Source organism: Belonocnema kinseyi, chromosome 10 (genome assembly GCF_010883055.1).
Source record: "Belonocnema kinseyi isolate 2016_QV_RU_SX_M_011 chromosome 10, B_treatae_v1, whole genome shotgun sequence".
Classification (NCBI taxonomy): Eukaryota; Metazoa; Arthropoda; class Insecta; order Hymenoptera; family Cynipidae; genus Belonocnema; species Belonocnema kinseyi.
In genome coordinates this window covers 12,090,932-12,105,146 of record NC_046666.1, presented here as the reverse complement: position 1 = coordinate 12,105,146, position 14,215 = coordinate 12,090,932, and the positions used below count along the sequence as shown (strand labels likewise).

The window sequence follows — 14,215 nt, the reverse complement described above, 5'->3', positions numbered from 1 at the left end:
TTTTTAATTGTTTTTAAAAAAATTCTCCGAAAATAGAGACAGAAAGTTGCCGTTTTTTAAAAACTTTTCCACTTGTTGTCCAACTTTGGATTGAATGGCAGTAAAAGTTAATTAATTAAAACAAACGTAATTGTTAAAAAAAATTATATTCATGTTCATAACTTTATATATTTTATTTATTAATAACATTATGTTAATTATATTTGATTATTTATAGAAATTGCAGTTTTAAAATTTTTTTTAACTTTTTGTCCACTTTTGTCTCGAATTAAGTTAATATTTAATTCAGGTCAACAAAAATAATTGTTTGGATAAATTTTGGTTTTTTTGTGGCTATCTTCTGTTATATTAATGCTAGATAATTGCGGTTTTCTCTAAAATTTTGAACATTATTTACACTTATCAATTAGTGTGAATTGTTTAACAAATTATTACTGCTTATAACTGTATTCATATTAATTTCAAAAAATTGCAATTTTTCTCCAAATTTTAACTTGTTATCTCTTTCTTATTTAGTGTGGTAATAATTAATGCAAGCTAACAAATATATTTTTTAAAACAATTTATTATTGTTTATAAATATCTTCTCTTAGATAAGTGCTAGAAAATTGCTGTTTTTTCTTAAATTTTTAACTTTGCCTTGTGTTTTCAGTTGTAAAGAAATAATAAATAAACATTAGCGAGAATAATATTTTAAAGAGTGTATTTACTTTTTGCGAATATATTTTTCAGAAATAAAAAAGTTATTTGAAATATTCCTCAAATTATAAAATAATAAATTATTATTTTTGCTAAAATTAATGAATTTTTAACTCACTTCTAATAAAAAGTGGACAAATAGTAGAAACTTAAGAAAACCTCGCAACTTTCTAGCATTTAAACATCAAATGTTATGATAAATTATAATGAATTTTTTAAATCATTCAGTTTGTTAACATTCATAATTATTTACGTCTTTTCAATTGTACGCACAAAAAAAATTTCAGAGGGGTTTTAGTGGTCCGTTCAAAATTTACATAATGTTAAAATTAAAATAAAAGAATTTTTTCGAAGGGGGGGGGGTGCGCCCCCAAGACTCTCCTTGCGTAGGCCCCTGTTGGTGGCTAATGAACTTTTTTGGTTAAAAATTCATGTATTTTGTGAAAAATTCTATCTTACATTAAAATATGTGGATGAAAATTCATGTTTTTTGTTAAAAATTATTATTTTTTTTATAAAATTAATATTTTTATTCGAAAATTCATTTCTTTGGTTGGAAATTAGTTTGCTTACTGGCAATTAATTTTTTAACTAAAAACTAAACTAAATTTTTTTACAACATTTTTCTTATAGTGATTTAATAATAATCTTTTTGGTAGAAAATTCGTTTGTTTAGTTGAAAATTTAACTATTCATTTAAACATTTATTTTTTTCCTCAAAAAACAATTTCTTTAACTGAAAGTTAAACAATTCAATTTTTGGTTCAAAATTCATCTATTATGTTGAAAAATTCTATTTTTTTAAAATAAAATGAGCCTTTTTGGTTGAAAATTTATGTAGTTTTTAAAAGTTATTATTTTTGTTAGAAAATTGATCTTTTTATTTTAAAATTCATTTCTGTGGATGAAAGTTAGTTTCCTTTTTAAAAATGAAATTTTCCATAAAAATTAAAGTCAATTTTATTTGCCTAAAAACTTATTTCTTTAACTGAAAGTTAATCTATTTTTTTCAAAATTTGTCATTTTTTTGGTAGAACATTAACGTTTCTGATTGGGAATTACATTAAAAATTAAAATATATGGTTACAAAAGTCACGTATTTTGTAAAAAATTATTCCTTTTTGGTAGAAAATGAATATTTATGGTGTACATGTAATTGCTTTAGCTCGAAATTATGATTTTTTATTTAAAATAATTTTTTCCAACTAAAAATTGAACTATTTTATTTTTTGTCAAAAATGGTTGATGATTGGTCTTTTTAGGTACCAAATTAACCTTGTAGGTTAAAAAAATGCACGTATATTGTTAAAAATCATTCTTTTATAGTAGAAAATTAATTTTTTGGGCGTAATTTTATTTCTTTTGTTGAAAATTAGTTTCTCAAATTGAAAATCATTTTTGTAATTAAAAATTTAACCTTCTCCATTTTTCATCGAAAATTTTGTTTATAGAAATTTATTCTTTTTGGTTTAAAATTCATCTGTTAAGTTGAAAATGTATTTCATTAAGTTAAAAACTTATTTCTCTTATTTAAACTTAAAATATTTTATTTTTTGTTAAAAATTTACTTTTTTTATTTGAAAGTTCATCTATTTTATTGTCATTTTTCTTGTTATAGAAAATAACAACCATAAATAGTAGAGAATTGCGTATTATATTCTTCTTAAAAAAAGGTGGCTATAAATTACAAGAAAAGATCTGCTAAGGCCTCGTTGGCGTGATACGAAAACGATTCACTAATGTATATTAGCGGTCAGGGTTCGAATCCGGGCCAAGGCAAATTTTTTTTTTGTTCTTGAAAAATTATTTTTTTGAATTTTTCCTTTTATTTATTTATTCTACTTCCATAATAATGTATTAGGACATTTCTTTTAACTTGAACATGTCATTCCATTGAAAAATGTCCTCATTATGGGGCTCGAAGAAGAGGTCGCTTGGATGCAATTCGTACAATTTCTGGAACAATCCAGGCTTTGTAGTCAGGATAACTCAAGTTTAGATAAACATCAGGAAATCCACGGCCCCGAGTCCATAACATAATACCATACAGATAACGATTTTCAAGGTCATTGAGGGGATTACTTTCATCCCCGTCACAAGCGTGTTGCTGCAGAGTTGTATCGTGTGTACAAATAACTGCTTCAGTAATAAGAGGATCATTGTTATTTAAACTTTTGCAGAGTTCAGTGCTGATAGTAGGGACGGTGATTGTTCGCAATAATATAGGATGAGGACGTCTAAAATAATTAAACTAATTTTATTGTATGAAATAGATTAATGAGAAAAAAATTATAAATTTATAGATCACTTTATATCTCTAACTTCAGATATTATTGGTGCGAGTAATTTCGAAGGAATCTGCATTATCATCAGAGATAGTTAGAATCGATAATGAATATACAAATCAACCTATGGATAAAATTAACAATTCAAATAACAGAAAATGTTTAAAGTCATTTTTAGACTATATGGGAAATAATTTAAAAATTTGTTAAATAAAATTTTTCTGAAAAAAGATTTATTCTTTTCGCTCCGCTGGGAATCGAACTCCAGAACTTCCGCTTGCCGCAGAGTGGAGAAAAAGTATATTTTTTGGTACAAAATACGATGCCGATTGAACCTATGGACTGATTTGGATGTTTCTTTTTTAAAAAGCTGATAAGATTTTAGAGCAAGCTGTCGAGCCTGATTTTTAATTTAGTTTTTCAATTTTTTATAAATAAATAAATATGAAAAAAAAATGACAATTTTGTCTTTTTGTCGTTCCCGGTGCTCGTCAATAATAGGAAAATTGATGTAATCCCTGACGGTAAATAGATTCACATTATATAAAGATATTCCATCGTGATACAATAAGAAATTTTTTTTTTTTGATACACAAATTATTTTGTTGAAAATTTTTGTTTCTATAATTTTCAATAATTTACCGTTTTTTAAAGTTATAATGCAAGAAATTTGAATAAAAACAATTTCTTCTAAAACTATTATTGTTAATATTATAAACAAAATTAATTAAAAAATGCATTATTCAGACACTTATATTTAAAGAAAATCTTTTTTTTCAATGTCAATTTTTAAAAACTAGGAACCTCATGACAATTTCAGAAAATTCATAATTTATTGATGAATCTTATCATTTTATCAAACAAATTTAATAAACAAGTGCAATATTCGAGCACTTATTGACGAAAAAATTCGTTTTTTTCAATGCCAGTCTTGGTAAGTTGCACTTTTTGGCTAATATATTCAAATTTCAGTCCACTTTCAAAATAATAAATAGTAAAAATTATGCAATGAAACAAGAATAATGGTTTAATAAATTTATTATTGTTTTACGTAAGTTTCTCTTAGAATAATTTTACAAAGTCCGAGGTTTTTTAGAAGTTTCTCTTCAACTTTTAAGTATAAGCGAGTTAATAATTAATTGATTTTAACAGAAATAATTGTTTAAAAAATTTATCATTATTTATAATAATATTCGCTTCGAATAATGGTAGAAAGTTGCAGTTTTTCTGAAATGTTGCAAGTTTTTCCCACTTTTTAGTTAAAGTAAGGTAATCATTATTTCAGGTTATAAGAACTAATTGTTTAAATAATTTATTATTATTTGTTATATTATTTTTGAAAATGTCTCGAAAATTCCGTTGTCTTCTTAAATATTTTACTTTTTTTCACTGTACTTTTAGACAGAGGTGACAATTTATGCAATTTAATAAAACTAATTGTTTAAACAAGTTGTTATTAATTAAACCTATCTTCTTTGTTAAAGCTAAAAATTTGCGAGTTTTTCTAAAATTGTTAACTTTTTGTACGCTTTTTGATTAAGCTGATGTAATAAAAAATTAAAATCAACAGCGAAATTTGTTCAATCAATTTACAATTAAAAAAAATAATACTGCCTGTGAATTATTCTACAAAATTTCGGTATTTTTGGTATTCTATACTTTTAATAATTTAACGTTTTTTATGTTACATTGCAAGAACTTCTAATGGAAAAAATATTTTTAAGCAAGAAATTTTTCTTAAGACTATTCTTGTTAATATTATAAACAAATATAATAAGCAAATGCATTATTCAGACTTTTGTCTTCACAAAAATTGTTTTTTTTTGCTATCTCAATTTTAAAAAATTTGGAACCTCATGATAATTTCAAAAAATTTATAATATTTTGATGAATTTACTGATTTTATCAAACAAATTTAATAAACAAATTCATTATTCGAGCACTTATCGACGGAAAGATTCGTTTTTTCAATGCCAGTCCTTTTGATTGGAAATGTCATAATAATTTTAGCAATACCCATCAGTATTTGATAAATTTTATTAATTTTTTAAAACAAATTTAATAAAGACGAATACATTATTTGGGCGTCTGTTGATGAAAATTTCGTTTTTTTCCGATGTCAGTCTTTTTAATTGAGAGTTTAATAGTTATTTCAGCAACATTCATAATGAGTTTCTAAATTGTATGAGTTTTTTAACAAATTTAATCAACAAATGCATTATTTGGGCATTTGTCGACGAAAAAACTTGGTTTTTTCAATGTCAGTTCTTTTAATTGGCAACTTTACGATAATTTCAGTAACATTTATAATTAGTAGAGTAATTTTATGTTTTTTAAAAAACATATTTAATTTAAAAATGCATTATTTAGACATTTTCGGACGTAAAAACTCGTTTTTTCAAAGTCAGGCCTTTTAATTTCCCAATTAAAAGGAATAAAATTGAAGAAAATGAGTTTTTCAATCGACAAATGCCCAAATAATGCATTTGTTTATTAAATTTGTTAAAAAAATCATAAAATTTATCAACACACTATGAATTTTTCAGAAATTATCATGAGTTCCTAATTCTAAAAAATTGATATCGAAAGAAATGAATTTTTCTGACGACAAATACCTGAATAATACATTTTTAAAATTAAATTTGCTTATATTATTAACAAGAATAGTCTTAAGAGAAATTTTTTTCATTAAAATATTGTTTCCATTTAAATTTCGGACAATACAATTTTTAAAAACTTCAAATTATTGAAAATTATAGAAAATACGTTTTTAACAACTAATTTGTTCATAAACATTTTTTTGTTAATTTTATATTGATGGAAAATCTTTATACTCGTATAATGTAAATATATGAAATTTCGGGGATTCCAACAATTTTCCTATTATTGACGAGCACCGGGAACGTCAAATTGAAAAAATTGCCTTTTTTTCGTCATATTTATTTATTCATAAAAAAATTGAAAAACTAAATTGAAAATCGCGCTCAAAAACTTTTTTGAAATTTTATCATGTTAAAAAGAAACATCCAAATCGGTTCACAGGTTCAGCCGGAATCGTATTTGGAACCAAAAAATGTACTTTTTCCCCACTGTGTGCCGGCCGGGTGCTTTCCCATTAAGCTAATGAAGAGATTGAAAAAAGAATTTTTTTAAATTATGCGCTATCTCAATCGATAGGATGATTTCTATTTTCACGTAAGGGAAAAAATATTTACACTAATCGGCGGTAAATATCTCTGATGATAATAAAGATTCCTTTAAAATCACTCGTATCATAAATATAACACCTGACTTAAGATAGCGTATATTTCTGAAAAAAGATTCTTGTTTCGATGTCTCTAATAGCTTAATGGAAAAACAAACGACGGCAATCTAAAGTTCTGTGGTTCGATTCCCAGTGAAGAGAGAACAGTAGATCTTTTTTCACAAAAAAATTACATAAAAAAACAATTGTTATTTTTTTTTCAAATGTTTTGAACAAATGGATCTTGGATGCCACTGGTGTTAAACCACTTCTAATCACAAAAAATTCTTATTTTTTCACTGGTTTGGTTGAAACATTTCTAGTTTTCAATGAATATCGAAGAAAGTGGAACGAAAGAAAATTAAATTAAAAAGTATCGAAAAGTTAAAAAACCTCTCGCATAAACTAGAAGATTCTTCTATTGATCTCCCTAACAGCTTAATGGGAAAGCACGCGGTCGGCAATCGGAAATTCCGTGGTTCGATTCCTAGTGGAGCGATGAGAGTAGATCTTTTTTCAGAAAAAATTTTATTGTAATGTTATTAGGTTATTAATTAGGAATCCTCATTTTATTTTGTAATGAATTAATCGAATTAAAAATAATTTGAATTAATCCGATCCATGGATTTCACAAAAATTAATTAAGGAATTTAATATTATTTTATTATTTGACTCATTTTAAGAGATTTTAAGAGATCTGAAAAAATATTATTGGAACGCAAAAAAATTCCAAGCTTCATAAAGATTTTTCAGAGAATGAGAAAAATTTCAAAGAATTTTTCTTTTATCATATTTAATTAACTTTCAAAGTATTTGACAAGAATTAAGAGATTTCTTAAAATTTTGGTCTTCACTTAATTTAATTAATTTTTAATTTAATCCTTAATTTGAATTAATTTTAATTTAATTTTTTATTTAACCTAATTTTTAATTTTATTTATTTTTAAATTTCATTTCATTTTTACTGTAATTTAAATTTTTATGATATTTAGGGATTAAGAGGGAGTTTAAGGAATTAAAAAAAGGTTTCCATGGATTACGAAGGGTTTTAAGTGATTATAAGAGAGTTAACGGAATTTGATGAGATTTCCATAAATGTTAATTATAAATTTAGAAATGGAATAATCTTTTAACCAATTTTTTCAAAATTAATAACTTAATGAAATTTAAAATATTTTTATTAGAAAGTTTTAAATTTTAAAGAATTACGATTAAAAGCTCTTAAATTCTAAAGGTTCAAAATAACAATTATTCAATTTAAAAAATCAAAACCCGAGTTATAAATTCTAAATTTTTAAAATACAGAAAACTTTGAATATAAACATTTAGAATCCAAACTTTTTACTTTTAAAGAAGTATAAAGACAAATTTTCAAATTTTTGAAAATTAAATTTCATTTTTTGAATTTGAAATTAAAAGGATAATTGGAATCAGTTTAAAATTTAGATAGAAATTCAGGAAGTTTCGATAAGAATAAATATATTTTAAAACTTTATTAGATTTCCAAAAATTTATCAAATGATTAAAAATTTTTTTTAACCCGGTTAAAAGTTGATTTGTTTTCTTTTTTTTGCTTGATAATCCATAGTTTTAGTTTAAAATTGATCGTTTTGGTTAGAATTTTGAATATTGGAAACCAATTCATTTTTGAGCCTTATAATAAATTTTTTCATTTGTTATTTTTATTAAAAGGATAAGAAATTCTTATGTCTGCAATTTTAGAAAAAGATAAGTACACATGAAAGGCATCTTTGATACTATTAAATTTTTATTTTTAGGAATAGGAAAAATTTTTTACTTCTCCATTTTTCAATTTCATTTTTTTTCTTGCTTAACGAGGGTGATTCTGTATAACGTAATTACAATTATACAAAATTATTTAAATAAATTAATAAAAAAATTCTTAAAAGTTAATAATTAATAAAATTATTATAAAAACTGTTTTTGAATTGTATAATATTTTTTACTTACGAAATACTGTGACTGGAAAATCCAAGTCCATGAAAGTACCAAAAGTATTCATGAAGGCATGTCCATTATAAGTATGGTCCAGAAAAATAAATTCTGAATTTTAGTATGTAATCTAATTTAAGTTAGTCGAAAAAAGAAAAAACTTATTCATGCTAATCTTATACAGACTATTTTATTTAAAAAAATGAAGTAACTTTTAATAATTGTAAGTGCCAATAAAATAATGTTAAAGAGAAAAAAAATGGTTATCAAACGAACTTTCTTTGAACTCAATAAAATTTTATTTTATTAAAAAAAAATTATTTTCATATACTTATTTGACACTATTGCAAAGAAATAATATTTTTGAGTTTAACAAAGGATTTGTTTAATTTAAAAAACTTTGCCCAAATAAAATCAAAATTTTTTGATTTAAACAAAATTTGTTTAAATTAAATATAAGTTTTTCTAAATGATACAGAGTGTATTCAGACAACTTTTGTTTTAATTTGAATAACAAATTTCTCTTGGTGTATTCATACTAAATGTGACAAGTTGGGTTTTGCACACAAATTTTTGAAACAATTAAAATATCAATTTTTTCACCACACTGGGCAGAGGAATTTTATAGGATTGAAAAAGAATTGAAATAAAATATTCTAGTAGAAGTCCAGATAAATAAGGTTTTTCTGTATACAAATATCAATTGATGCTACTTATAACACGTTTAGGTTTTAATAATAAAAAAAGTTTGCATTGGTTTCAACTATTGCAATTATTATAATACCAACATTAACTGATCTTATTAATCATATACTTTAAATGATTATTTTTAATAATATATATGGGCGATGCATATTTGATCGCCATCTACATGCTTACTGCACCCCCATTATACAAAGTCTCCTCACGCAGCTGAGGGACTTCCAGACTGCAGCTGTCGATCGATGCTGTCTTTGGCCTTTTGTACTTATGTTAGTGAGAAATAAAATTGGAAAAAATGATATTGTTTAATTTTATAATCAGCAATTCAAAACTGTTATACTCAAAATTGACGATTGTTTGTGAATTGAATGACAGCAGTAGTCTGGTGGTCTCTTAACTACGTGAGAGGAAGTTGGAGAGCAAGAGAAGAGCAAGCAAGTAGACCGCGATCAAATTTGCACTACCAATTCATTTTATAAATAGCAATTGCAAAATACAAAGATTACATTAATTCTAATAATTTGTATTTAATTTTATTTCGTATTTATCTATCGCAGCAGCAAAAGAGATAGTTTAGAAAAAATATTTTGGAAGAATATAGTAGCATAACTGAAGCGCTACTGAAACACTTACCGGCCGATGGTAAAATATGCGTCGCCGACAGATGGTAAATCTGCATTACCGACTGATGGTAAATCTGCATTAACGACCGTTGGTAAATCTGTATTACCGATGGATGGCAATTATCTTCTGTCGGTAATTTTGAATAGAAGTAGCGCTATAGCTATACTACTAATATAATTTATAAATATGTTTCTGTAGAGTATAGTAATTTTCTTATCTTACCTATCCAGCCTGTTATCGCCCCAGCCGCTGGTTTGAACAACAGTATTTGGTGATAAATTTCCATAGTATAGAGCAATTTTCCGATTAGGTGAATGCACTAAATCGATAGGTGGATTTATTTCCAACAAAGCCATATTGCCCATATCCCCTTCCGAAGGATAATATTCTGGATGATAAGCTATTTTTAACACATTGTGAGTTGTACCAGCATCTCGACGGTTTGTTCCAGAAATAACCTTGTATGTGTGTGGTTCATTTAGGTGAACACAGTCAGCCATAACCAAAATAACGTTACTATATAAAATTGTCCCAGAGCAGGTGTGGTTGTTATTCAAATGAACAGAAACTAGATGAGGAGCTTGTTCGATCCGCGTTGGTTGATTTCCACCAGGTATTCTATTAACCAGACGTTTCTTTCGTATGTGAAGTTCTGCAAGTATAATTAAAAATCAGTCACAGTAGATTCCACGCTACTTACTTCCCCTCTCTTCTCCTACTATCCCTTCCCTTAGTTCGATTTCTATCTCTTTTGCTACTTCTCACTTTTATATTTTCTTAGAACCCTTACCCTGCTTTTTCTACTTTCATTCCTCTCACTGACCCTACTTCCCCCATACTTACTACCTATACAGCTACTCTTCTCACTCCTTCTAATGCCACTCAGCTCACTCCCACTGCTTTTTCTTACTCCTTATACTCCCCCTTTGCTTATTTGATCCACATCTTTTAGATTTTTTTAATAAATCGAAAAACCACGCGAAATCGATTCAAGTGCTAGTATTTTTAAACGCTGTGGCGTTTACTCATGCGTGACAAACCTGAGAGAGAAACAGGAGAGAGACAACAAAAATCACTTACTTGTATAATCATCTGGTAGAGTCCAAATTTCTTGTGCCACAATGGCACCCACAATTAAAAGTTTCAAGTAAAGTTTCACCATTTTGAACTGAATTTTATAAATTAATTCTGAGAGAAAGTAATAAAGGTCTATTCTTTTATAATTGAATTTTGTTTGCACAACCCAATAATTTCGACATTGTAAAAAATAATTATTTTTTATACGTAGCCCCGGTAAATGTTTAGGAAGAACAAATATTCTCGTTGTTAAAGTAATTAAAAGTCGATTAAAATATTTCGTCAGAAAAGTGATAAATTAGGCTAAGAATGTTTTCACTGGTTCTAGCCACATATCGCAATAATATTGGCATATTATCAAAAAAAATCAAATTTTTATTAGTGATTTGGCATGATATCATTTTTTAAATCCCGACTGAGAAAAATTACCACAACAAAAAAATAATTACCGATAAAAAAAACGAAATATTACCACCTCTGAAATTTCAAATTCCGGAGAAAAAAACTACCATGAATATTTATCCCCTGAATCTTAAGAATCGAATTCTCAAATTTCCGAGAATAATGTTTCACAATCTTTTGAAACTCCTGGAAAAAAATCAATAGTTTTTCTTTCTCTTATTAGAATGATTTTGCGGAATGTAGAATTTAGGGTTCAAGAATTTGTATAATTATCAAGTTTCAGAAAATTGTTTTTAAAAAATTAATTAAATTATGGATATGAGTAAGCGGCTAAGATTTATATTTTACAACTTTTTGGCAACAACAGGTTTAGTAAGTAAAATAAAATAATGTTTGGTGACGAATTTTTGCCTTTAATTAACATAAAATTGTTATCATTTGTTTTTAAATTAATTTGCGTCTTATGAAAAAGAAATCTTGTGAAAAAAATTGAATAAAAATACAAAAAACTAAAATAATTTTTTAAGCAATCTATATATAAATTAAAGAACTGACGACATGAATGAAAATTTTGGGCGGATTAAAAATTTCGGGAATATAAAAATTATGGTCTTAAAGTTTCGGTAATGTAAAATTTCAGATGTAAACATTTTTAGTAGTTTTATTTTCTTCCCGGGATTTTCATATTTCGGGAAATTTCGGTTTTAGTAATTAATTTCTTGTGATCAATTTCCGAAGTTTTAAATTACCGAAAATACTAAATTTCCAGACTTCAAAATCCCAAGGAAATAATAAGTCCTAATCGTATACGTGAAATTAAAGAATCCATATAAAGAAAAATATGAGTTTAACAGAAGAAATGATTATTTTAGCGAGAATTTAAAAATTTTGCCTTTTCTCATTTTTCAGTATTTGAAATTTTTGCAATTTAAAAATTATTATAACAGAAAAAATGAAAAAATTATTTCTGCGGAAATTTTGTAATTGGAAAATTCACTATATTGCGGAATTTCACATTTTGGTTATAAATTATTTTTAGTGTTTAAAAAAGTCAAGAATCAACTTAATATGAAATTTGCAAAATCTGAAATTTTTTATTATCGGGAATTAAAAATTCGAATAAAAATTGTTAGGAATAAATCCGTAAACATTTTTACAAGTTTTAATTTTTCTAGGAATTTTCAGATTTTCAGAAAATTTCTGTTTGAGGCATAATTGTTTTCTAAATTGTCATTTGAACAGAATTTTGAAAATTTGGAAAAATTAGTTCATCTCATTTTTCATCCTAGATCGAAAAAGAACAACTTTTTGAATGTTTTTTGTAGTTTCTTGTGTTCATTTGTTCTTAGGTTTTCGTAAAACTAGTTTGACTTTTTCATTTAAAAAAAAAAAAAATTTCGTTTGAAAATTGCATCTGATAGATAGGCATCACCTAGGAAATATATTATTCTAGAAAAAAATCGTCTATGATGAATATAAAATATTGATGTGTGAAATTATTAAATAAAAAGATAACACAATGAAAACAAATATTTCAACTAAAAGCCCAGCGTTTTTATGACGAAAAACGTCCGAACATAAAAATAATATAAAATCCCGTGGCTTTTTGTAAAACCTTATAGATTTTTATAACAAAATACAGACAAATTAAGAAAATATTACAAACATTTCCGCACTGAAAAAATGTGTACATTCTAGATATTTTTTACTAATCTATAGGAAAATTCAAACAAAAATGAACGATTTGTATTTAATTGTATTTGTTTTTGGTTAATTTTTGTATATTTCTGTACGAAAAAGTAGAAGTTTCAAACAAAAAATACGATTGTAGAAATGTGGCTTTGTAAATTTTATTTTATTTCGTTTGTTTTTTCTTTAAACTGGTTATAATATCTAAAAAAATGATAGATTTTTAATGAAATACTTGAATGCTCAACTAAAACAGAATAACTACTAACCAAAAACTTGCATTTTTAACCAGAAAGTTTATTTTCTACCGTAAAAGACGAATATTTAACTAAATAGTTGCATTTCTAGATTAAAAAATATAAACTTTCAAACAAAAATATAATAGATTAACTTTAATTAAAAACATTAATTTTTAATTAATAATAGGAATCAAAAAAAGGAGTTACCTTATCGACCAAATAGTTACATTTTCTAGCAAGTTTTTCACTTTTCAATAAAAACATCAAATTTTAAACCAAAAACGTTTAATTTTTAGGAAGAAATTTAGTACACACTTTTTAACTTTATTTAAATAAAAAATACATGAAAATTGAGGCCTTTTACCTTAGAATGAGCCTGCTCCTAACACCTTAACCATTTTTTCCTCTTCCTTATTTTTTTCCCTACCTTATTTTTCTCCTTTTCTAACATTGTTTTCTACTACTCCCAGAAAATTCATAAAATATATTTTTTTCTATCATCTCAATATCCTGGATCACTCGGCTTCAAAGAGAATCTTGAGCGTCAGGTTAAGAGCATCGTGGTTACGTTGCTGCTCCTGCATGCTTGAATTATTTTCAATTTCGATTCAATTCTTGTTTGATTTGATAAAGGTGCTCAATGAGTGCCGAAACGTTTATGATTATTTTTCACAAATAATCTTCTCTTGTGATTTGATAATAATGAAAATAAGAAATGCAAAATAAATAAAAAAGAGAAGGAAGGGGATTTGGTTGGTTACTTTCTGACTTTTTCCATCTTTTTATTTTTGTCCATATTGAATTATTTATATTCTTTTTTTTAGAAAAGTTTTGATCTTTTATTAAATTAAAATAGAAAAATTGTATGGTGCTGTCCAAATTTGGGCATTGGATTCTTGGTTTTGGTTTCAGAAATTCTTGAAAATTGCACAATAACGTGAAATGATGATGTGTTGACCAACAAACTAATTTACACCGCCATCTGCTAGAAACTTATAGACGATACAAGTAAAAAAATTTGATTTGCAATAAAAAAATATTGAGACAATTAAATGGAATTAAAAGGATCTTATCCTTTAAGCTGGACCAAATTAAACACAGTATACGAAATTTCATCAAGATCTGTTAAGTAATTTTGGCGTATAGTGGCGACAAACATAGAGACACGGGATTTTTATATACATATATAGATACGAGGATAGTTCAATAAGTCCTTAGAATGAAGTATAAAAACAATTTTTTTTGGGTATTTTTTTTTTATTTTTCAACATAATCTCCTTGGAGCTCTATACACTTGGTCA

At 25.7% G+C, this 14,215-nt stretch overlaps 1 protein-coding gene across 1 annotated transcript; it reads right to left on the bottom strand.

The window, feature by feature from the left end:
• Positions 1-2,608: 2,608 nt before the first annotated feature.
• LOC117181024 (trypsin 3A1-like) lies at positions 2,609-10,669 on the bottom strand. Its single transcript, XM_033373593.1, has 3 exons — positions 10,588-10,669; positions 9,730-10,159; positions 2,609-2,936 (listed from the first exon to the last, which is right to left on the bottom strand). The coding sequence occupies exons 1-3, from the start codon at positions 10,667-10,669 to the stop codon at positions 2,609-2,611; spliced, it is 840 nt and encodes a 279-aa protein (XP_033229484.1).
• Positions 10,670-14,215: the final 3,546 nt, after the last annotated feature.

Excerpts from the sequence above, each read along its gene's own strand:
- LOC117181024 (XM_033373593.1), bottom strand. The coding sequence starts at position 10,669 with ATGGTGAAACTTTACTTGAAACTTTTAATTGTGGGTGCCATTGTGGCA. Across the intron at positions 10,160-10,587 it reads TCTACCAGATGATTATACAA|AACTTCACATACGAAAGAAA; the intron begins GTAAGTGATTTT and ends TTATACTTGCAG. Across the intron at positions 2,937-9,729 it reads GGCGATAACAGGCTGGATAG|ACGTCCTCATCCTATATTAT; the intron begins GTAAGATAAGAA and ends TAATTATTTTAG.